Here is a 24,845-nt window from a genome sequence, read left to right as displayed (position 1 = left end):
CTTGCAGCAGTTGCATCCCCCAACTCTCAAAAGACCAGACAGGAAGTGGGTGGGGGGGGGCACCTTGGATTCTCCATTACCTCTGTCCTTCAGTGATGGCCCAGACAATTTATACCCCCGGTTGGCTATGGCTGTATGTTGCCATAACCTTGGTCATTCCCTCATTTAATACTGTCCATAAACACCAATAAAACTGTCGGAGAGCCTAGCCGACCAGGGAGAGAAGGAGAGACTTGGGCTTGGAAGTGGTGGAAAGGTGCCCGGATTGAGCGTGGGCAGAAGGTGAGGGCACTGGGTAAGGATCTGAGGACCTAGTCAGGGCAGGGTCTATGCTGTATCATCTGAATGCCCTGTTTTCTCTCCCGATCCGCTCTTGCCCTGGCTGCAGTGTGTCAGATCCTCCCCAAGGGAGTGGTCGCTGTCCTGGGTCCATCGTCCAGTCCAGCCTCCAGTTCTATCATCAGCAACATCTGTGGAGAGAAGGAGGTGAGTATGGGGCTGCGCTGGGGATGGTGCCTGTAGACTGCATCCTTAAGTGGAGGAAGGGCCCGAGGAGGCTATGCTATTAGCAACGTCATCAATGGAAATGTGAGGTACAGTGACCACCTGTGGAGCACCTCCATTTTCCAGGTGATGAAAAGATGGAGCGATCTTTCCTAGTTCTATCATTTGCCTGCAAATCTCAAGATTCCTTTGTTTTTGATAGCTGAGTAGCATTCCATTGTGTAAGTATACCACAGTGTCTTTATCCATTCTTCTGTGGAGGGACAGCTAGGTTGTTTCCAGACTCTGGCTATTGTGACTAAAGCTGCTATGAACGTAGTTGAGCAAATCTCCTTGTTGTATCATGGAGCACCTCTCAAGTATATGCCCAGGAGTGGTATAGTTGGGTTTTGCAGTAACACTATTCCTAATTTTCTAAGAAAGCGCCAGATTGATTTCCAACGTGGTTGTACATAGAACACTCTGATTGAGGTAATCCAGACCCAGAAAGACTTGCGTGGTATAAACTTACTTATACGTGGATATTCACCCAACATAGATGGCCTCTGAGAGATTCCACCCAGTGGGAGATAGGGATAGACCCTGAGAATTGTATGGAAGAGTGGGGTTGATGGAAGGACCTGGAAGGTTCAGGGATCCCACGGGGAGACCATCAAGACCTGTGCATGTGGACCCAGGGAGACCTGCACAAACTGATGCACCAACCAAGGACAATGCATGCAGAGAACCTAGACCCCCCCCTCTTCATGATTGGGGTGGGGTACAGGGACTGCCTCTGACATGAACTCTGGAGCCCATGATTTGATCATTTCCCTTTGGCTGGGAGGCCCTGCGGGCACCCAGAGGAAGGGGATACAGGCTATTAGGAGGAGACCTGATAGGCTGTGGGCAGATGGTGGGGGAGGCAGGCTCCCCTGTCAGAGGTCTAAGGGAGGGGAATAGAGCAGAAGAGGGAGGGAGGGTGGGAATAGGAAGATACAAGTGAGGGGATAACAATCGGGGTGTAATATGAATAGATATTAAATGAATAAAACACTTAAAAAATAAAAAGAAAAGATGGAAAGATTTTTGATCACAGGATTTCCAAACTGTCTTAGGGTTCCAAGACAGGGCAGAGCCTGTGTGGACTCTGTTAGGCAGAGAGATGGAGGCTAGTGGTCTGGTATGAGGCTAAGGATCTGAGCTCTGAGCTCTGCACTGTGTATGGTTGGTGCAGGCAGCTTATTGGTGGTCTGTTCCCTGGGCCTCTGAGGAAAAGTACCTTTGAGAGGAAGAAGCCACTGCTCCGTTTTATTGTGGGAATAAAATCTAAAAGCCTCTGCTTTCTGAGTGCATGGGAAAGGAGATTTTATTTTGTTTTCCTTATTCACTCATTCCTGTATTTGCTCTTCCAAGCGAGATGTTGGTCCACAGGTACAACCTCCACTGGAGACTCTCTCAGCCCAAAGTGTGGAAGCCATTACCTCTGGTTCCAGTTCATGGGACAAAAACAAAACAAAACAAAACAAAACACAAAAAACAAAAAACAAAACAAACAAACAAACAAAAAACCATGATGGAAGACAGGTTTCCTAGCAACTTGCACTTTAGACAGCCTGCCGATTTGATGCATCCTTGTGGGCCCTTTTGGAGGCTGCTGGCCTTTCTCCTGCAAACACGTTCCCAGAAGACAGTGGGCAAGAGCGCCCAGCCCTCCCCCCTTCCCCCCCCCCCAGACTCTCTGTATCACAAAGTCTTTCTGGACCGGCTTGTAGGAAGCAGGTGGAGCTTGATCTTGGGTGTGGGAGGCAGCTTGGCTTCCCAGCAGCATCTGGCTCTGGGGAGTAGGCAGGTACCCTTCCAGAGAAGGCCTAACACCCCCACAGCAAGCCACCCTTATCAAAGTGGGGGAGCACAGCCAGGCTCCTACTTACCCACACTTGCTGGAACAGACCTCTTGATACTGCAGTCAGGGTGTGTGAGTAGGTCCTGGTCCTCTAGGCTCCATCTCAGAATTGTTATGTCTAGGCTGGATTTGCTCCTCACAGACCCCCCAGAACCTCCCCCTGGAACACGCTTCTCAGGCTCGCTCAGACCCCAAAGCCACTTCTGTCCTGCCACAAGGCTTGCGGCGTTTCACGGGCTCAGTCAGGAGCTGACATTTAATTTAAATCCCTCTCGCTGTGATTCAGGTACCAGTCAAGTGTGTGGCAGGATGTTACTCTAGCCTTGGCTCTGATCTTCACCCAGCTAGGTTGCCAGCATTTGAGCTCCCTACATTTTTTCCCAATTCCTCTTCCTTTGCATTCTCTCCCTCTTTCCCTACCCCATTCCTTTCACTATCCCTTGCTATTTCCCCACTCCCAGTGCCCCCTCTAGAATAGCCCTATCTTGGAACTGGAGCTGTTTCTCATTGGCTTACAAGACCCTCCACCCTGTGTGGCCTTTCAGGACAGAGGTCAGGGGAGCCATTGATTTGCAGCGTCCTCCACAGTCCAACCAGGAGGCAGTGCCCCAGAGAGCAGCCAGGCAGCTACCCTTCCTTCATCTGGTCATGTACTTTCCAGAGCGACCTTGCCTGCCACTCCGATTATGCATTTTGGTTAATATTTTATGAGGCCCGACTCCAGGGAAAAGCCACGGAGTCCTCGCTGTAGGTTCCAGCCCTTTTTAAACGCTGCTAATATTTCTGAGACCCCATGGCTGGCTGCTTCCTGCCTCCTGCTCTCCCCTCAGCCCCACTGTGGTGACTTCCTGGAACGAATTTGCAATCTTGAATCAATCGTGGATCGATTTTTCTCCAAGAGAGAGAACCAGCAGGGTGAGGCCTGGCTACCCTTACCCAGGCCACAGAGCAGCTGGCTGTCTCTCCAGCAGCCTGCCAGAGAGTTCGTGCCCGTGATCCAACACTTGCCTCCATCCTGGGGAGACCCCTCCACCCTCTCCTTTGTGCAGTTAAAAGGGCCTCTGGAAAGCTCTGCACTCGGAGAAGAGAGAGAGGGAAGCCAGGCATTGTCCAGGCACTGACTGTGTGTGCGTTTCAGGGCTGTTTTCTTCTGGACGCCAAATCACATTCTCTCTTCCTGGACCTCTCAGAAACACCTGAGGTCAGCTCTGTTTTTGATGAAGTTTAGCCAAGTTAAATGGTTTGCTCCTGAATCACACAGTAGAACCTAGACACAAAAATAGTCTATAGACTCCAAAAACTACAAAATCCAGGACTGGGAGCTATGAGTCTATCAATGTCTCCAAGGGCTCCCCACAATGGGGGAACCAGTGGGCTGGTGGCCACACAGGGAGGAGTCAGGTCAGAGACACCAATGTCTAGGTCTGAGTCCGCTAGGCCGCCTGGCTTGTACCCAGCCTGGCCCATCATCTGGCTCATTTGTCACCTCTCTTGCCTTCAAAGTATATGTGTTACTCACTTTGGATCGATTGTGTGGAATACAAAATGCAAGCAGGAGGAAAGACCCCCCCCCCAATGAAAAGCACTGGGTCAGCTCTGACCTTGAGAGCCATCCTTCATACTCACCAGGCTTGTCAATTCTGCACCACGAAGGGCCTGTTGGGGGAAGAAATGGTTGTGCTCTGTCGATGGTTCAGGGGCTAAGCCTCATTGAATTCGGCAATTCTCTCTTCGGCTTTTATCAGATCTTTGCTCTCTCCCCATCTCAATTTCCAAAAAGCTCTGGTTCCTGGTATACTTCTCCCTAAATCTTAAGAGGATAAGATGGTGGAACCCTACAGAGACCGCTATCACAGCATTATCCCAGACCCCTGTAGCGTAGCCTCTGAGCAAAGCCAGGCAAAGAAAACTTATGTATTCGCCCCTGACTAATCCATTCTAGAAGCCAAGCACCTCACCATCAGGAAATCCTTCTTTCAATCTCACTTGCTTCCATGTCCGTACAGACTCATGCTCAGTTTCAGCTTTCCCAGCGCTCAGTACCAGGCGTGAGGGTGCCTGAGTAAAATCAAGGTGGATGGCAGCTTATTACACTTTCACTTTCCTATTACCTACCAAATAGCCTAAGCTGTCAATAAAGCCACCACTGGCCCTCTTGATATCTCTCTCCCAGTAAAGGGGGGAAGGTAGCATCTCCTAGAAACGTCACTAGTAGAAGCGGTGCGAAAGCAGCAGTGCTGATGAATCCAGGGCCATTCTTGCTTGCCCCTTGCCTCTGGGATTTACCCAGAAAGCTTGCTGGGAACTACTACACACCATCTATGTTGGGTCAGGCTGAAGGCCTCTTCTCTAACCTATAGGGAACTTATCTCTTCCCACCATCTTTGCTCCAATTTATTAACTACAGATAATATTCTGTAAGGACGGTGCCTTCAAGAGTGATTGGACTCCTATACCACAGAGGATGTACAGAGGTCTCTAGCCAAAGGGTGCCTTGTTCTAGGCTTTGCCAAGGATGTTACCGCATCACACGCCCATGGACTCAGAGCCCAGGTCCTGCTTGCTTCTTTTCCTTTGGTGTGTGTCAAAGACGTTAAGCAAAAGAAGACATGCTCAGGCGCAGCCTGGGTCACTCATCCCGCTTCCCCTCTCTCACTCACTCTGGTTCCTCCCTGCTGCCCCTTTTTGATCCTCTTGCCAGGTCCCTCATTTCAAAGTGGCCCCAGAGGAGTTTGTCAGGTTCCAGCTCCAGAGATTCACCACCCTGAACCTTCACCCCAGCAACACCGACATCAGCGTGGCTGTGGCTGGGATCCTGAACTTCTTCAACTGCACCACCGCCTGCCTCATCTGTGCCAAAGCAGAATGTACGTATGTCCATGTCCAGACAGGATGGTCTTGTTCACTTGGCCACACTTTGGTTGGGACAACTCAGAAGGGAGGTATCTCCAAGATCCTGGTCTGACAACAAACAGGTGCAATCTTCTCTCTTCTCTCTTATGTCTTCTCTCTTCCCTTCCCTTCCCTTCCCTTCCCTTCCCTTCCCTTCCCTTCCCTTCCCTTCCCTTCCCTTCCCTTCCCTTCCCTTCCCTGTCTCTGTCTCTGTCTCTGTCTCTGTCTCTGTCTCTGTCTCTGTCTCTCTCTCTCTCTCTCTCTCTCTCTGTCTCTGTCTCTCTCTCTCTCTCTCTCTCTCTCTCTCTCTCTCTCTGTCTCTCTCTCTCTCTCTCTCTGTGTGTGTGTGTGTGTGTGTGTGTGTGTGTGTGTGTGTAAAAGAGAAACAGTGCCCATAAGCACCCTTTGCCTGTACTACCTGGGCATGGAATTAGGTTGCAGGGAGGCTGGCCAACTGCCAAGTCTTTTTGTATCTGCAAACTCAATTCCCACATTTTCAGCCTCATTGTTAAGGAGATACAAAGAGAGAGGGAGAGAGGTGGGAATACAAAATTGAATGCATTTGTACTTGATGAGCTGAAGAGCATCTTCCCCGGAGAGCAGGTTTTGCTGATGGAACAAGGTCCAAGGTCAATTCCTGATAAAGCATTTTCTTTTTTTCTTTCTGCAAACACAGGTTTGGAAATGCATTTTCAGTGTCTCTCACACAATTTGAGACATAAATTCAGTGTTTATGAGATTTAGCTAATTTGAGCCAGCAAAACATATATGCTCATATATTCCAGGTAACATCTTGTACCCACTCTTTGTTAGTGAGACGCTGGCTACTGGTGTGAATTGGTGGCCAGTGCTTGAACCTAGCATGTCACCTGTACTGACCCTGCAGGCCATCCTGGGCTGTGCTCACTCATAGATGTGTGTTCTCTTCTGCCTGGACCTGTCTTCAACTTGTCTGAGCTGCTCTGAGCAAGGCCTCCCTCTAGCCTAGTCTGACTCCAAGTCATGTCTAAAAATAAAGCCACATGACAGGTCAGAACTACCCACGCCACCAGACAGTCACACCTGAGTGCCTCCACATGTGCACCTTTGTATCTATCCTCCAGTTTCCCTGAATGTCTGTCTACTCAGCAAAACCTGCTCGCCCATATGCGTTATCTGTACGTAATTATTACAATCACCCAGGGATATGGAAGGCACGGCAACCCCCATTTCCAAGTTGAGGAACTTGAGACTCGGGGGTAAAATGACTCACTCACAGTCCTAAGCCTTGTGCAGCAGGACTAAATAGGTCTTCTCCATACAGCCCAAGCTCCCTCAGAGACCAAAGTGGATACAAAGGAGAAGGGCCACTGGCTACGTTGTGAGCTCTTCCCTGAGAGTTGGTGCTAAGTGTCAAGTGAGCAGTGTAGCTCAGGGGGAGAGAGGTCATGAGCCCACTGGTGCCATGCAAAGTCTCCAGATGAACCTGGAAAGATTCAGAGGGATTAGGTTCATGGGGAAGAGAGATGAAGGCCAAGGAAAGAGGAAGGGAAAGTCAGGGACTGGTTCAGTACCTGAGCAGGAGTTGGGACCATTAAGGATATCTATTCATAGAAGATGGAAGGAGGCTGAGGAAGGAAATCCAGGCTCATGTGTGTCAGACATGGGAGTGTTAATGTAGGTCCTGTGTTCACTGAGGGACCTAGAAGGTCTCTTCTTTGAGGACATTCTCAGAAGGATGGTCATCGTAATGCTGGGATGGCCATTAGGGAGCAACTAGTTCCAGTAGATGAAAATAAGACAAGGGTTGGGGGCTTGAATTCAGCTCTAGGATCTGGAGGCCCTTAGGCCCGGAGAAGAATGTTGGCTCCAAGGGGTTCCAGCAAACAGGGCCTGTGACGGCTCACACATGGGTCCTGTGCAAGAACATACCAGCTCCTCTTCCTGTCAGTTAGCTTGGGTGTTGAGGCAATTAAGACAAGAAAGTGAGTTTGTAGGGAATGGGGTATGTTAGGCTGGGGGCTCACTGGAGGGCTCAGCGAACAGAGGTCAAACTCCCTCAGTACAAAAGAGAGAGCAGAACCTCAGAGAATAGTCACCCTGTCTGGAATCCCAAAGCTAACAAGTGGTAGAGTCAAGGCGTAAACCCAGGTTCTTTGGAAAGAAGTTTAACGAACTGCCAGCATCGCCCCTCTATTTGTCAAACTGGGTTCCTCTGGATCTAATCTGACCCATGCAACAGTCCCAGGTCACTTATGACTACGTAAATTTAAAATATGAATTAAGTAAAATGAAAATTTCAGAGCTGGGTGAGGTGGTGCTCATCTGTAACCTCAGCACTTGGGAGGCTGAGGCAGGAGGATTGCTACCACATAGGCTACAGAGCAAGACCCTCTTTTAAAAAACAATAAAATAAAAGTACATTAAAAATAAAAATCTAGTCCCTTAGTCTCACTAGCCTCACTTGAGGTATTCAACAGGCATGTGTAGCTAGTGGCCCCAAACTAACAAACACTGAGACAGAACATTTCAGCGCTACAGAAAGCTCTCTTGGACAGCATGGCCTCAATATGAGTGATTATGGGCAAAGAGCTCTGTGGCAAAAAAAAAAAAAAAAAAAAAAAAAAAAAAAAAAAAGTAAAAAGAGGGCAAACTTTCATCTTCTTTTGCCCTTGTGGCATGGACCTCCTGAGATGCCCATGTTCATATTCGATGGAATGTGGTTGGGAGGAATTGTATTTCTGCCCTCTGTCCATAGTATCCAGCATCAGTGAGTGGTGGTCTAGAATCTAGACCCCCTCCCAGTTTTGGGAGTTGGCTACCTCAAGGCCACTCTAACAGGACTTACACAGCTGGGGTTTTATGAGACAGAGGAGAAGGCTGTCCACATTATCACCTGGCGAAAATGCTCTCCGAGTCTACCTCAAAGCTAGTTAACAATGTCTCATCCGCCCATCAGGAAATCCTTTTTCATGTCTGAGCCATGGCTCTTCTCGCTTATAAACTGAGCCCTGTGCCTCTCCTCTAGCTCCTGTGGGGCCTGGGGAAATCTGTGGCTCAGGCATAGGTAAATATCCACTCTATACCAAGTACTTTGCTGGGTAAGGGCGCCTCCCACTCGGTACTCTTTCTATTAGAGTCATGGCATTCTAACCTCCTCGACCTAGTCATGCCGGAGTGGAGAAAACAGCGTTGGGGTTCTTAAGGACCTTTAAGGTCTTGTCATGGCAGAGCCAGGACTCTTCTTCGGGTCCTCTGAGCTCAGGCTGGGGCTTGCCTCTCTGGGCGGCACAGATCCATACAAACAAGCCCAGGGCAGCAGCTTGAGGGTGGGGCTCCGCCTGCTAAGAGTGAAGACTTTCAGAGCAGAGGTGCCCGCAGGCCTCAGAAAAGAAGGGCAGGGTGGTTGAACACGGTCCAGAGTCTGGAAGACGTGAGGATGTCCAGCCACAGGCTCAGGGCCTCTTCAGCCACAGCTTAAAGTTCAGCTTAGAGAACTCAGGAGGTTGCTTGCCTTCTGTACCTGCCCACCAGGCCAGAGGAAGGCAGGCAGGCAGGAGAAGTTCAAGGGCAGAGAAGATTAAAAATCTAATCAAAGGCGGAGGAAATGAGGGGCTGGAGGGAGATGTGGCTCAGAGCTTGGCATGAGCCCTTCTTCCATCTTCCTTATTAATGCTGGGCCAAGAGACACTGAGGGCAGAATTAGGAACGGGAATCTAATTCTATTTCTCAGCCTCATCGCATAACGGGGATCGTACCGTGGGGGAACCGACCCAGGTATGCTCCTGTTTCCCAGAAGGAGTATTTTTTTTTTTAATAAGCAGGTTTGGGACCAAGCAGAGCTACATAGTGAATTACATTATTTTTCTTTAACGAGGGAAAAAAAATTGTCAGAACATCTATAAATCTTATTTCTAAAAGGGCTGAGAGAGGAGATGGAGTGGGTGGCCCTGTCGTGGCCCTCCTAGGCATCCCCACAGAACCAAGGGAGTTGGCTGTTTGAGGGCTTCCAAGGAGAGCTGTGGGTCCCCACTATTGCTGTGGGGACACGCTTGTCATGATAAGAAGAGGAAGCATTTCTTGAGAGAGAGGCAGGATGGTCATGTGTCGGAGAACCATCCTGGGGATGAGGAAATGGCAGTTAGTGAGGTGTCTGTTATGCAAGCGGGAGGCGCCAAGTCTGGGTCTTCATAGAACCCACATAAAAATCTGGTCCATGCTAAACACTTGCAATCTCAATGCCGGGGAAGCAGAAGCAGGAGACTCCCCGGCCAGCCAACCTAGCCAAATCCTTGATCTCCAGAGAGGCCCTGTCTCAAAAAATAAGGACAGTGATTGAGGGCACCTAAAATCAACCTCTGGCCTCCACTTGAAAACATGCTGTAATCTGAATAAATTAATAAAATAAGAAGGAAAGAAGAAGAAAACCACGCACACCGCACATATGCACTCACGCACACACTTCTGCACAAGTGGGAGAGCAGCGAGAACACCCACCTGTTGTCACTCAGAGGTGCTGTTCCGTGCTCAGCAGACCACTCCACCTTTCCTGTTGTTGGAGACAATAAAGCCCATTGCAGAACTGACTGCTGTTATCTCATGGCTGCAACTCTGCCTGAGGCAGTGGGATCCCAGCAAGGGACATTATGGATTGACACTCAGGACCCTTTTAAGCCTAGCTGGGGCAGTAGTGGGCCTGGTCCATGAGCCGCTGTAGAAGCCTCTTGCTTCATGTTTCAGATTTAACCTCTCACCCTTGGGCTGATCTTGGGAGGGGACACTGATTCCAGGGACACTTCCTGTGTGTGCTGCGCATGCTTCCGGGAGTTTTATATTATCTTTTTTCAACCTTACGTTCTTGGGTCCTGGGTTTGATCCCAGACATTACCCAAGCATTTAAATCCTCTAATTTAAACCAGAGGACTGAAGATCGCCATACACGACAGGTTCTATTATCAGTATCATTATACATAGGGAGAAAAGAGAGGTGACATACGATTTTAAGGTCACATGATTCCCTCCTCTCTTGGCCTTGCTCACTCCTCTGATGCACGTAGGAGGGACAGAAGTGAGGACCACCTTTTCCTACATGTGGGGAGCATAGTGAGTGGTGCCCTTGTGAGTGGTGCACCTGGAGGCCAGGTGTTGAAGTTGAACAGCTGTGCTTGGTCCCCACCTGCCCAGACCTCCAGCTCTTTGCCTTTCTTCCCTTCCACCTGAGCCCCGGAGCCTTCTCCACCCACCCTGTCCCTGGGGGCCCTGCCTCAGGGATGACGTGGGACAAGACAGAGCCAGGTGAAAGGTGTTGTTCCCACACTTGAATCGGAAAAGTGCCCTTCTCCGTTCAGTGACTAGTCACTCTGGACCTCTGCCTTCTCTGGTCAGATTTAGTCTCTCCAGCCAGGCACGGCAGCACTCAGGACAGAGAAGGAGGAAGGTATGGAGTTTGAGGTCATCCTGGGTTATGTAGGCAAAAGAAGTAGTCTCTAGCTGACACCCCCCCACACACACCCCCACTGCCCCCACACACCCCCGCCCCGTGAAAAGAAAAAAAGAGTGGTGCCAAAGAGGAAGTTTGATAGCCATACAGCCTGAGCCTGACACTTGGCAAGGGAAGAAAAACGAGTATTCCGAAGGTCAAGGGCACTCGCGGGCCCCACATCTCACTCACTGAACTTATTACATGCTCCCCAAGGTCCCTCAAGGTCAGGCTGGCAGCATTAGCCAAGTCCCCGGGACTTCACAGTGCTTCCCTCCCTGGGAAACAGAGCACTTCTCAGGACCAAATGCTATACTGACAGAGTTCTGCTAGTGGAGGGAGGGGCTGAGAGCAGACCAGCTAGACTAGGTAGTGTTCTGTATTTTCTTCTTTGAGATGGGCTGCAGGTGCCAAAGGCTGGCCTCAGACTTGCTATGTAGCCAGAGATAAGCCTGAACTTCTGACCTTCCTGTCTGTAACAAATGATTGCCGGGATCACAGTGTGCAAACCTTTGCTCACTTTATATGGGGATAGCGGTTGGAGCCAGGCCTTCGTGCATGCGCAGCAAGTGCTCGATCAACTGAGCTAATCCCCAGCACCAGGACATAGCTGCTTTCTTGTGTGTGTGTGTGTGTGTGTGTGTGTGTGTGTGTGTGTGTGTGTGTATGCTTGCATGCGTGTGCTCTCACATGTGGAAGCCAGATGTTGATGTTTAAATATCTTTCCCGGTCACTCCACTTTTCTTTTTAAATTTTATTTGTTATTTATTTATGTGTGTGTGCATATGTGTGTGCATGTGCATGTATGCAGCACAGAGTCACAAGCATTTGCCACCACACCTGGCTTTTCAAAGTCTTAAAGATCCAAACTGGGGACCTCCTTGTTTGTACAGCAAGCACCTTCACCCTGAGCCATCTCCCCAGTCCCTGTTGTTAGATTCTGATCTTGGATCCTCTGTGTCCCCTGCAGAGACATTGCTTAAGCATCTCTGTGCTTGTCCTGTGGCTGTAACCAACACTGGCTGCACTTTCCCAGCCCTGGGGCCCCTGCCTTTCAGTTCTGGAAAGCAGCGTATGCCCTTCCTCCCAGGGCAGCTGGCTACTGTGCTCTTCATTGATCCACTTTGATCCTGATGGAGACTAATGGGTTCCCCAGGCTCCTTGGTGCAGCCTTGGCAGGCAGGCCTGCTGCTGGGCCAGCATCCTGTCCCCATCCTACAAGAGAGAATGGCTGGGATGGAGGTGGACACCTGAAGAGGGAACAGAGTTTAAGCCCTGTGGTGGCAGCTGGACCTGGTAAATCCTTAGATTTAGGAGGTGATAATGCTGGTGAGACACACTCAGATGCACCAAGAAAGTCTCCCACTGCTTAGGATCAAAAATACCAACTTGGAGGGCCTGCAAGATGGCTTGCCACCAAGCATGATACCCTGAGCTGTAACCCCAGGACCCACATGATGGTAGAAAGAATTGACTTCAGAAAGTGTTCTCTAACCTCCACATGAGCATGCGTGCACACATGTGGGAACACACACACACACACACACACACACACACACTCACACATATACACACTACAAAATTAGTTTGAAAAATTCTTTTTAAAGTATCTTTTTTTTTTCATTTGAAGAATCAGAGACTCCCTGGTTCCCCTCTTTCTACTTCCAACCCATAGTTTAATTCCCTAGACAGCAGCCCACAAGAGAGACTTCCGAAGGCCTCTTTGTCCCCAGCGATGGGAAGCCAAACTGCCACACACACTGTCCATTGCATCCTTAGACAATGAAGTGGAAGATGCTTCCCTCATGTGAGCGAGCCTCTCTCCCTCTGACCTCTAACCCCTCACAGTCTTGAGGCCACCAAGGCTGAGTCTGTCTTCTGATTGCCTCTCCCGTATTTCCTCAGACTTCAATATTTCCTTCAAGCTGCTTGTTTCATGACGATGTGACAGGTCTTGCCAGGCACTGCTGTTCCCCTGGCCTCAGTGTTAGTTCCCTCAGTTTCTCATTCAGTCCAGTCCAACAAGCGTGGTGCATTTGCCATTTTGTTTTTAAACTGGGGCAGTGCAGATGTGTCTGAGAGGATTCCCTGCCTTTCCTGAGGGAAATCATTCAGATATATAGCATTGTATTTGAATGGCCCCAACTTACAATGATCTAACTTACATTTTCCTACCTTTACCATTGGTAGAAGCAATGTACCCTCAGTGGAAAGCGATCCTAAGGAGCCATCCCAAGATGGCTCAGTAGGCAAAGCACTGCCACACAGGCATGGGGACCTGCGTTTGGGTTTTCCAGCACCCACATAAAAACGTGGGAGCAGCATGTGCTCTGTGATCTCGGTGCTAGGGAGGTAAAAACAGGAGACCCCCCTGGGCTTGTCAGGCATTAGCGGCATAGGTGAGCCTCTGATTCAGAAAGAGGCTATGACTGGAAAACGAAGGCAGGCAGGCGTTGAATGAGACACCTGACGTTGAACCCCACCCCCACCCCAACACACACATACCACACTCAACATTTTGATTTAGATCCTTTCCTTGGACAATTATATTAAGTCTCACACTTTCTTGGGATGCTGGGCAGTGACAGTGAGTCATGTGATCACAAGGGGGAACCCCACCCTAGAGTGTGCAGTGTGTGGGATTGCTAAGCCACAGCATTCCTCAGTGGCAGTGTGTACAATGGGTTTTCAGATTAGGATATCTCTAGCTGACAATGGCCTCATCAGGATAGAGTGCCTTGAAATTCAGGGCACTGTGTATGCTGGCAAATGTTTTATGTGATTTATCAGAAGAGGCTCTGTTTTAGGAGCTGGGTTGACTGCTCCTGTAAGTGTTGGGAGAAGGGCAAAATGGGTGAAGCCTAGAGAAAGGAGAGAGCTCCTCAGGAGAAGAGGCAGGAAAGCTCAATAAGGGGAAAGCAAGATTCACAGAGCCCCTTTTGGGGTGACTGACACCTCGGAGCTACTTGACAACTCTATAGGATAACCTTTCCCTTGATTTCCAAGTCATGGAGGCATAGAGGGGAACATTGTCCCCACTAACTGCCATGTTTGAGCTGCATGCAGCCCTTAAAATTGTGTTTATTTTAGCCACTCCAGGAAGAAGGTGGAGGAAGGACTGATTTTCTGATGGGTGGTTAGGGGGGTGCACACTTTTAGGGGTGCTCCATGCCCTTGTCTCTAGGCCTCCCTCTTAACACACAGAATATGAGGTGACTAGAGGACTTGTGTTGTTCTTGTTCAAAGGGTCACACAGCAGCAGCCAAGGAGTCAGTGGCCACAGATGGGCTGGAGCAGAGTCTCTGGTGTGTAGGCGGCCTGGGGTGCTCCTTCCTCTGAGCTCAGTGCACCTGCCAGGATGAGAAGGATGGAGGGTCCCTGGGCTGCCTTTGTCAGGGATCACTATTCTGCCCACAATGCTGCTGTCTTACCTGGGTTTCCTGGTCTCACTCCACTTAATGGCATTGCCCATTGGATACATTCCACATTAGGAACTTGGTTAGCCTCTCTCAAGCCGGGCTCCAAAGTTTCTCAATGGTACCCGGCCTGTGGGGTCATGCAGCTTCCACATTTTAATCCCTCTGGCCTCTCTGATCACCCCTATACCCCCTTCGCTGAGACTCTGGAAGGCCATCTCTGTGCCCTCTACCCTGACCTTTTGGGTCAGAAGTGGGGGTCTGTGTCTGGTCGGGGCTAGCCTCTGATATCATCTCAGAGAAAGGGGTACTCTCTCCTCTCTCCATCTTGCAGCTAGGACAAAAAGAGGCTGCACTCACTGGAGTCTAAATCCATTTAGGTCACTAAACAAAAACAGGAGTATGACTTAACTTCACTATCTGCCTGACTTACTTTTAAGCTCCCGAAGGCAGGATTCATTGTGTCTGCCTGCTGTCTGTGTACATCAAGTCCCCCAATGACACACCTCCTTCAACAAGGCCACACCCCCAATACTTCTAAAGTTGTTCCATCAACTAGGAACCAAGAATTCAGACTTATGAGCCTATATGGGCCAGTCTCATTCAAAGCACGACACACCACGTAGCTCCTGTTTGCGAAGAAAGTTACTCCACAAAAATAGGAGCCACATCTTCCCAGGCTTCCTTCTCTATCACACAGGCTCTCAAGCTCCCACTCTGGTTCTTTGTTTCAAACCAAACAAATTCATTCTTTCTTATCGTTAAAACAAACAAACACAAAACACACCGAGCATTGGCTTCCCTCACTTAAGTCTCCAGATGCACGTCCATGTCCCTGGAGAGCCGTGTAGGCACAGTGTCTGTTGCCACCTGCTCTGTCCCAAGAGGCAACATGGTCTCATGGGTAAAGGGGTTGGGTGGAGATCAGAAAGGGAGAATTATAGTCCCAGCTGTGTCCCTCCCATGTGTGCCTGCACAAGTCATAGCATCTGCTGTGACACAAGGAGGTGGGCGGATGCTCCTCAGCGACACCTATCAATTATGTCATCTGTCTTTGAACCTCAGGAGGGTACAGTCTTTATGGGCTGTGTTGAAGGCATCTCTGAAATGAATACAGAGTTAGCTAGTGTCAAAGCAGGCAGCACAGGGAACCTAGAGTGGTAGAAAAATCAGCCTTCTTGTGCCGCCCACAGGATGAGGTGCCTTCCCTGCCTCCCATCCTCCTTGGAACATGGGAATTTTAATACTATACAGTATTGTAGTGAAGACTTACATAAGATAAGCCATGTAAAAATTTTAGTACATTAGCCAGAGCATAATAAGGCTTGATAAATGCTACTCCTGTCATTGCTTTGTGAGCAAGTGCCTGCAGGTGCCGTTCTACCAGACTCAAGAATGCTGGCTCCAGGGATATGGCCCGCCGACCCTACATCTGCCTTCCCCTTGGACTGCCTTGGCAGGGACAGGCAGAATTAAACCCCTCTAGTCTCAGTCATGTTCTTCTGGGTCGTTTCTGCCCACCTAGACCCATGGCATCAACTAGCTGGGGGTGGAGGGGAAGGCCAGAATCCTTAGCACAGGGTCTCCTTTGCCGCTTGGCTCCGAGCCCAGGCTTACTGCTGTTTAAAGCCTTGTCTTTTATGATCATGATAATACCTTGTCTTAGAGCAGCCATGGAGCTCTGAGGAATTCAAAGAGGTTTACTAGGACTCTTTCCTGGGCCTTGGGATCTTGAGGGAACTGCTCCGCCATCATCAAAATGGAAGTGAAGGCTTTTCTTGATGGAGCTTGAAGGAACACTTCTGGGTTCTCCTGAGCACCTGAGAGGTTTGCAATGCATCACTGAACGCGCACACAGCCCAGGAGCTGCTTGCTGTTAGGATTTGTCATTCCTAGAGAGGGACCTGACTATACAGCTGGCTATATAAGAAGGTTCTGGAAGTGGGAAAAGAAATCCAGGGCTGCTGCTTTTTTAATCTAGCTCTCAGCCACTAGGCATAGTGTTTCAAGGAAGGATTGGGGGCCCTCTTACCCTGCCCTGCATCCCTGAAGGGGCCTCGTGTTCTATCTAACAGTAGAAGACTACTGGAGGGAGCTGATGGGAGCTTCTCGATGCTCCTTATATTTAGATGGCATAAGTGAAGCCCAAGAGGCAGAGAAATTGGCTTGGGGTATAGAGGCCTTGCAGCGCTGGCTCTGAGCTACACTGGTCCTGAGCTGTACTGGCCCTGAGTTGCCTCCAGCTTGAGTAACCATGTGCCCCCACTTTTTGCCCGGGTGTCTGTGGAGGCAGCTCTGCAGACCCTCAGGGGCTTCTCCCTCTTTCCTATTTCAGGCCTTTTAAACCTGGAGAAGTTGCTCCGGCAATTCCTTATCTCCAAGGACACGCTCTCCGTCCGGATGCTGGATGACACACGGGACCCCACTCCACTCCTCAAGGAGATCCGGGATGACAAGACAGCTACTATCATCATCCATGCCAACGCCTCCATGTCCCACACCATCCTCCTGAAGGTGGGAGCATGGTTAACCCTTCATACCCCATCTCCCCTGACTTGGGCCCCTTGGTCCTGGGCTGGATCTGAATGTTGATTTCCCCTCTGTCTAATTCTGTTTCCATGGACAACAGTGCCCTCAACGAGAAAGCAGGATGAGGGTGCCACTCAGAAACACTTAGCACCTGGTGGGGCTGAGAGGCCAGTTGGACCTAGAGTCAGACTTGAGAGAATCCGGTGGGGGCCGCTTGACAGACAGTGCACATATGGCGCCACTTACGTATGGTGCCGAGTGTCAGCCTGTCCTCAGCCATGACAGCTTTTCAACAGCTTGTAAAGTGCCTCCCCGTCATTTCACAGCACAGCCCTCTCCAAGGTGATGTGCGATAGGTTGTTGTCTTCATCACAGAGGTGAAGAAGAAGCCGAGGCCCTGGGAGGTTATCATCAGCTGTCAGGGGTCAGCTGGGTGGGGAACAGGGCACAGCACCCCTAGTTTGCTCTCATCCACAGGGAAGGCACTTTCATTAGACTCATAGTGACTTAGAGTGATGGCCAAGCAGACATAGAGTTGTGGACATGGAACTTTGTCAGAGAGGCAGGTTCCACAGAGAGGAGTCAGGTGATTAGGGTCACATGGACAGCTGGAAGCAGCTGGACAGCTGAGGTGCCACCTGCCACCAGTCCCTGGGCTAAGCATGTGCTTCAGAGAGCAAGCCTTGCTCTGGGCTCTTCCTTGGTTTCTCAGTAATCCTCATAACTGCTCAGGCACATTGACCTCTCTTAATGTTATTTTAATTGCACATTTAAACACACCCTGCCATCTTCCACAGGGGTAGCCAGGCTCCTTGTTAACCTCTGCCTGGTTGTGTGGAGCCTGAAAAAAAACTCAATATCTGCTTCTTCCTCTCCTTTTTTGTCTGCCTTTTTCCTCCCTCCTCTGCCTAAGTCCCTTTTTAAAAAAAATCTGAGAGTTAATAAGAGATTTGAATGAGTTCTCTCAGTACCCAGGGCTGTCCCTTCAGCCTGTTGCTATAGTAATTTTCCACAGCACCAAAACCACATCTGTCTATGAGCACTCAACTTATGAAAAAACACTCAAACACACACACACACACACACACACACACACACACACACACACACACACAGAGAGAGAGAGAGAGAGAGAGAGAGAGAGAGAGAGAGAGAAAGAGAGAGAGACAAAGACAGACAGAGAGACTCACACACAGGGAATCATGAACACACAGAGACACAAAGACAGACACAGAGACATACTCATATACAGACAAACATACACTCACACAGGTGCACACACAGGCACACACACGGCACGCATGCACTCACACACACACAAAGAGAGAGACATGAATACACACAGAACATACATACAAAGACAGAGAGATACACAGACACACACACACTTTTTTGTCCTTTTCCTTCTCACAGTTGGCAATATTACCGGTGATGTCATTAAGAATGAAAAGGCTCTTGTAGGTTCCAGGGGATGAGAGAAGCAGGCTGAGGGTAAGAGCCTCAGCTCAGTACACAGATGTCCTTCCAGCATCTCCATGGAGAGCAGAGGGCGGAGGAGGGGTAGGTCTTTCCAAAAGTGCCCCCTGACTCCTGGCACACAAAATTGATGTCCCCCAGCTCTCCACCCTACCCAACCCTGCCAACATTCTGAGTTCATTGCTGAGATGTTTTTAAAAGGACAAAGAAGAAAATAAATGTCACTCACAATCCGCCGCCCAGCCTCAACCTTTCCTAAAATTTTAATGTCTATTCTCTCTGCTTCAGACATTCCCCCAATTATCCTCACACTGCTTAAAACTTTCTGCAATCAGCTATTCTTTTTGCTCGACTATATATCATACATTTTCCGTGTCATTAAATATTTCTCTACAGATATTTTAGTGGCTGTATCATTTCCTATCATGCTGGTGTCCCATAATTTATTTTGCCATCCCTTCATCCTTGTAGAAACAGGTTGTTTCCAATCTTTTGCTATGATAAATAATGTTAGGGCACACATCTTCACACATAAATCTTTCTGCACGTGTGTTCATGCATATTTCTTTAGCATATGCTTCTCAAAGGGGAATGCCAAGCTCACGCGATGCACACTCTGAAGGAGTTTGAGATGACTCGCCGCCCTCACCATTTACACACTCAGAAATGTCATTCAGCGCACCTTGGCCAATGCTGGGAAGTTCTTCTATATTTTTGGTTGTGAGCCTAGCTCTTAACGGCTGAGCCATCTCTCCAGCCCTGGGAATTTCCTTTAAACATGCCTTGTGTTTTTCCATTTCCTAGGGTTTTTTTTTTTCCTGCAGGGGGAGGGAGATATATGTATTTATGTATTGCATCATGATTTTGAAGGCAATTGTCTATGATGATACACATTAGACAGCTGTTCTGAGTGCCCTGTGGCCATCCTTTCTAAATCCTCCCTCCTACCTACACTCTTGCATCTTTGCAGCCAAATTGATTGATGAGCAGGATGAGCAGGCTTTGAGGAAGCCTAGTCCTTTGCTTCTCACCTGATACCCTGGTACTCATAGGCAGCCAGTTTCTCCGGCAAGCCTGGCCTCTATCCTTGGGCTTCCACAGGGCTCCATGATCCTCTCCCTGGAGGCTCACAGGGCTTTCTGGAGCCCCGTGTGCACTTGGGAGCCATGATCTGTTTGGCAGCTCTTGGCAGCTTCTTGATTTCAGGAGGCTTTGCGCAGTAATCCCCTACTTTATTGACTGGCTGTTTCAGCAACGAATTCTGTGTTTACCCAGAATTCATGTCTTAAAAACCAAGGATCTCTTATCTTTTATCTCTAGGACAGCAGGTTTCACAAAATGGCTTTTAACTACCGACTATGCCCCATAGCCTGCTCCTGGCTGGATGCCTGTCATCTGTAGTTCATATATGTCTAGGCAGTGTTCGAGGCAGTGGTACTCTCGTAGCAAAGATGTGAGTGGGTGTGGTGGGGTGTGGACAGTAGCATCCTGCCTTATCATTGTCTTGAGAGTGGGGAAGGAAGCATTAAGGGGAGGAGCCCCCATTGAAACCTCGCACTCTGTGACAGCCCCCACCATCTTGATCTTATCATCACGCCCTTTTGCACTTCAAGTACCCATTGGGATCAAAGCAATGTCAGTGTATCCTGAGCCTCAGACAGCTGGGAAGATACAAAGTTAAGACTGCTCCCAGAGTTATTTGAGTTCTTGGGAGAGAAAGAGGGAAATGCAATTATCCTGGTCTTGTTTCTCCCATCCCCCACCACAATATTTATGACAAGAGCCATTTCCCAGTGGCCTGGGGCTGCAGGTTATATTATGAAAATCTAACGGAATGTCAGGAGGGACAAAGACCCTGGAGATACCTGGGCTCATTACTTACCTGATCTCCTTGTCAGTTTCTGTACCACCTGTCACACTCAAAGCCAGGGACACTGACAGAGAAGGTTGACTAGGGATGTTGGTGATGGCTGCAGAGATCAGACAAAAGGAAGGCTGTACCGATGCTACATTTCTCAGTTGTGGGGTGACACCACACTACTATGCAGTGATCAAGGGTGAGGCATGTCATGGTCAACTTGTTTCTTAGCAGGAACAAAGGAACTGGGTTTGCAAACGACTCACTTGACGTCCACAGGGTTCTGACAGAGGCAGGGTTCATTTGGGGCATGCCCCACAATCCTATTGACAGTCCCTGATAGTGCCGTGTGCGCACGTCCATCAAGCTTGTGGTTCGTGAGGGGGAGTATGATTTGGTTAAAAGCCTTGGAATTACGCTGCACGTGATCTCACACAAGTGACTTAGTCATTGTTGTGCCAGTTCCCTCTGCTGGAAAATGGGAGTTGAGGAGGAAAAAAGTGCTTGCCGCCCTTTGGTTAGCCCACACGGAAGGCTTTAGAGTACCTGGCACAGACTGGACAGTGGGCAAACCTTAGCCAGTGTTATTGTTAGGAGTCATGGGGATTATCCTAGTATGTTTCTTTATTTGCTCCATTTCCCTTAAATCCATCTGGTTCCTATGATACTCAGTCCTATTTGTGGGAGCGTGTTGTACATGAGAACACCAGATAGGCGAGTGTTTCCCAGGGTGGGGAGTTGGGTGAGGCGGACAGACGTGCTGTAGAGGCTCTGTCATTCATCCTTTAACGCCCAGGGGCGCTTGAGAACCAACTAAAGTTCTCTGCTCTGCTTTGCACTGAGGGTTCGTGGGCCAGATGAATGGTAGCCTCCCGCCCCTGCCGCCCCTGTGAGTGTCTCTTCTCTAATCTCCTTTTCTTTGCGTTGCAGGCAGCTGAACTGGGAATGGTGTCCGCCTATTACACGTACATCTTCACCAATCTGGTAAGATGCTTTCACAGCCCTCCTCCTTAGCAGACTGTTGTCAGTGGGTCCTGAAAGGATGCTGTCTAGAAGATGGCTTGTGGGGAAAGGGAGGCAAAAGGAACAGAAGCCAACCATAGTGTCTGAGCATTGTGAAGACACAGGATCCAGAAGCCTGGGGGGAGGGGTGTTTCAAGCCAACACTTTAAGCCTTGTGAGAATGGGAATTTGGAGGCTCTGATGCCCTGCCCCCAAGTCTCGCTGGTTTTATAGCAAGGATTCCTCAGGGCAGCTGTGCGATGGATGAGCCTCCTCAGTAGGTATAGTTTCTCGCCTGCAGTAGTGGTCCCTCCCCCGCCTCCCTTCAGGGCACAAGATGTGTGCATGTCTGATGGTGTTGTAACTGCATGTATCTCCACAGGTCATCTTAGCTAGACCTCTCATTTTTATGGATGAGAAAGCTGGAATTGTATTGAATTAGGCTTAAGGATCAGCTTTTCCAAATACCAGCCACATGCCCTTCAACAGAGCACCGAGCCATGTGTGGCGTGCTTATCCATCAGATAGGCATGAACAGCTCCATCACTGGGCTGCTGTCAAATGACGTGACTTAACATATGTGGAAACATTATGAAGTTATAAAGTGTTAAGAAACATGAGAAATACTGGACAGTGGTGGCATACACCTTTAATCACAGTGCTGGGGAGGCAGGGGCAGGTGGATCTCTGAGTTCAAGGCCAGTCTGGTCTACAGAATGAGTTCTAGGACAACCGGGTCTATAGAGTGAAACCCTGTCTGAAAACAAACAAATAAACAAAGAAATGTGGAAATTACTGTGGTGTATGTATCCATATATAAAAAAATGTATCTGTATATTAATGTATATAGTCAACTCAAGAATAGTCAGAAATAACGAAAACAAGCATTAAAAAAAACATCTGGAGCTGGAGTGATGGCTCAGAGGTTAAAAGCACGTACTGGTTTTGCAGAGGACCCAAGTCTGGTTCCCAGCACCCAAATGGGTAGCTCACAACCACCTGTAACTCCAGCTCCCGGGCATTTGATACCCTTCTCTGGCCTCTGCAGGCATCTGCACTAACATGCCCACACTAACACACAAATACAGAGAACTAAAAATTGTGTAACTTTTAATTTAGGAATAATGACAAGTTGTCTAAGAAGCCACGAAGATAGCTGCATATATTTGTTTGCCAAGCCTGGAGCCCACAAGCCTTTACTCTGTAGCAAACCTGCCGTGCTCCTCCCTACCATCTCTATATCTTAGCAGCCACTAGCCGGTGCCCCATTTCCCTAATTTTACAGTTTGAGGAACGTGATAGAGTGTGTGACCTTTGAGGCTGGCGAGTTCACACGACAGAAAGCCCTGGGGACTCACCTGGGTAGTTGCGTCTTTACTGCTAATCGGGCTACATGGGTAGCCGTGCTGCAGTTTGCTCAGTTGTTCACAGGCCGCGAGATGTTTTGGTCATCGTCCGTATGCTATTATAGATCGCCATACAGAGAAGTTTAGTTTATTTTATAAATCACCTGACTCGGGGGGGGGGGGGGTAGTCATTGCTTTTCTCACTCCTGTGACCAAATGCCTGCCAGGAGAGGAAGGGCTTATTTTAGCTCACTGTTTGAGCAGACGTTACACTATGGTAGGGAAGGTGGGGAAGCCATGGTGTCTGGGAGTCAGGCTGGAGGGGTGGAGCTTGCAACACACCCCGTTTTCCCAAGAGATTGATGAGCTGAGTGCGATCCTGCTGCGACTGCAGCCAGGCAGTAATCCAGGAGGCTCACCCTTCAGTGAACTACCTCATCCAGCAAGACTCCCCTCCCAACGACTGCAGACCTTCGCCAGTCAGCACTGGCTGGGAACCGACCATTCAGACACAAGAGCCTGGGAGGGGTGGGCATCTTATATCCAAACAATGATGACAGACAGCCCCGTCATCCAGGTGTGCTTTTGAGTACTTCTTGTATACCAGGGACAGACCAGGCATGAGGGGTTGGGACTGGAATAAGAAACCAAGCTGACAAGATGGCTCAGCTGGGAAAGGCTCCTATTGCCAAGCGCTATGACCTGAGCTTGACACATTCTAGAAGGAGAAAACTAACTCCTTCAAGTTGCATGTGTGCACATGTATGCACATGAGTCCCATATTTTGTGTATGTATGCTACACACACACACACACACTAAATAGAATGTTTTTAAAAAGAAAGAATCCATACAAGCCTTGTGAAAACTCTAAGTACCCCTGACAGCAATAAGTAGAGAATTCTATTTTTAGATATATAATACACTGCAGCAGCCCCTCAGGTAGGGACTGCATGCTCAACCTTGAGCAATAGGGAATAGCTTCATTGAAGAAAGTGCTGGAAGGAAAGTAGAGTCTGTACACACAAGGAAAGGAAGACTGCTCCGGGGTAAGGAACTGCACCTCAGTTTGACATAAGATGGTTCACAATATGCCCACAAAGCAGCAAGAACCTTTAAACTCACGTGTTCTCAGGAATATGAACTCATGTGCTTCTTATTCACAATCTGTTGATATCCTTTGAAAATAACCAGTGAGTCAAGAGCCTTGCTAAGTTAAGAACGAGATTCAGCCTCGTGGCTCGGACACTTTAACCTGACTAAGGGAAAGGTTGCTGGTCAGTAAAGACCTTGCTGACAGTGTGCGTGGATGGCTTAGAAGGCCGTAAAGTCTCCCTCCTGGGAACTGGAGACCAGGTCTTCTCTGTGGTCTTGCAGTATCTAAGAGATGCTTAAGAAACAAGCGTGAATTCATTGCTTCCTCTTGGGGCTGCTCTGGAACTGTGTTAGCTCTGATATATTGGTGGACCCCAAGCTCCCAGAGGTGAAAGATTACAAAGGAACGAAGAAAAAAATGTCCCCTCCTGGTTTAGGGTCTTTCTTGCACGGGTGTTTGCAAGGAGGTCATTCCCCATGGCCTGACCTTGAGAGCACATGGCTGGCTCACATCAGGGTGTGTTGTAACCACTTCTAATTTTGTAGCCCAGGCTGGCCTCAGAGCTCATGACAATCCTCTGCCTCAGCCTCCTGACGATGGAGTTACAGGTGTATGCCACCAGGCCTAGCCCAGGGGATCATTTACTCAGGTCTGGTGTTCCTACAGAACACCGTGCACACACATTATATATGCGTAGAGCAAAGAGAGCTGTCTCCAAGTGAGCACACCTGTGTAAGCAGCCTCTCCATCCAGGAATAGAACATCACCAGAGCCCCAGAAGCCCCCTCACTCCCCTCAAAATGTAAAATAGAACAAACTCTTTTGTTTGCCATATTTTTTCTTTTTTCTTTTTTTTCTTTTTTTCTTTTTCTTTCTTCTATCTAAGGCTGCAGCTGTGAATCGGAGAATTAACATGTAAAAAGGGAGAAGAAGATTAGGCTATTCCCACGGCAATGTAAATGGGTTTGCTTAAGGTGAGGGGGCATCTGGGGCAGCCTGGGAAAGTTGGCAGGTGGGGAAAGAGATTAAAGTACAGTTGCGCTGCTGCTCCATTCTGAGATGCTGCTTGGGGGTGGGGCCAGAGGGAGGAGGGAAGAAAAGCAGGTGGGTGGGGATGAGCTTGCCTGCACTGTGCCAGCCTGCCAGGGAGGGACCTTGCACCAGGCAAGGGCAGCATCTAAGGATGGAGCTGGGCATCCCGGAGTCACCAGGTCACTCAGCAGGCTGAAAGAGTTCCCCCGCAGTAGCCAGAAATAGATGGAGGTGCTGGCTTGGGTTTCTAGGAGGACAGCACCCACCAAACTGTGTAGCATCCTTCCCTGTTCTTGGGAAGGTGACAGTGTTCTCTAGTGTAGAAAAATGTAGCTGTCAAGTCAGGAGGTCCA

The 24,845-nt window shown here is 49.1% G+C and overlaps 1 protein-coding gene across 7 annotated transcripts in view; it reads left to right on the top strand.

The window, feature by feature from the left end:
* GRIK4 (glutamate ionotropic receptor kainate type subunit 4) overlaps positions 1 to 24,845 on the top strand; it is a 427,994-nt gene that overhangs the window by 266,801 nt on the left and 136,348 nt on the right. For all 7 annotated transcript variants that reach the window (XM_084782224.1, XM_084782226.1, XM_084782227.1 and 4 more), the window contains 4 exons: positions 389 to 486; positions 5,091 to 5,256; positions 16,491 to 16,669; positions 20,949 to 21,002. In XM_084782224.1, coding sequence (XP_084638350.1) covers positions 389 to 486; positions 5,091 to 5,256; positions 16,491 to 16,669; positions 20,949 to 21,002 — 497 coding nt within the window. The remainder of the gene's footprint in view (positions 1 to 388; positions 487 to 5,090; positions 5,257 to 16,490; positions 16,670 to 20,948; positions 21,003 to 24,845) is intronic.

This window comes from Acomys minous (genome assembly GCF_964271855.1).
Source record: "Acomys minous genome assembly, chromosome: 5".
Taxonomy (NCBI): domain Eukaryota; kingdom Metazoa; phylum Chordata; class Mammalia; order Rodentia; family Muridae; genus Acomys; species Acomys minous.
Note: the sequence above shows the minus strand (reverse complement) of the source record. Positions and strands in the feature narration are given on the sequence as shown.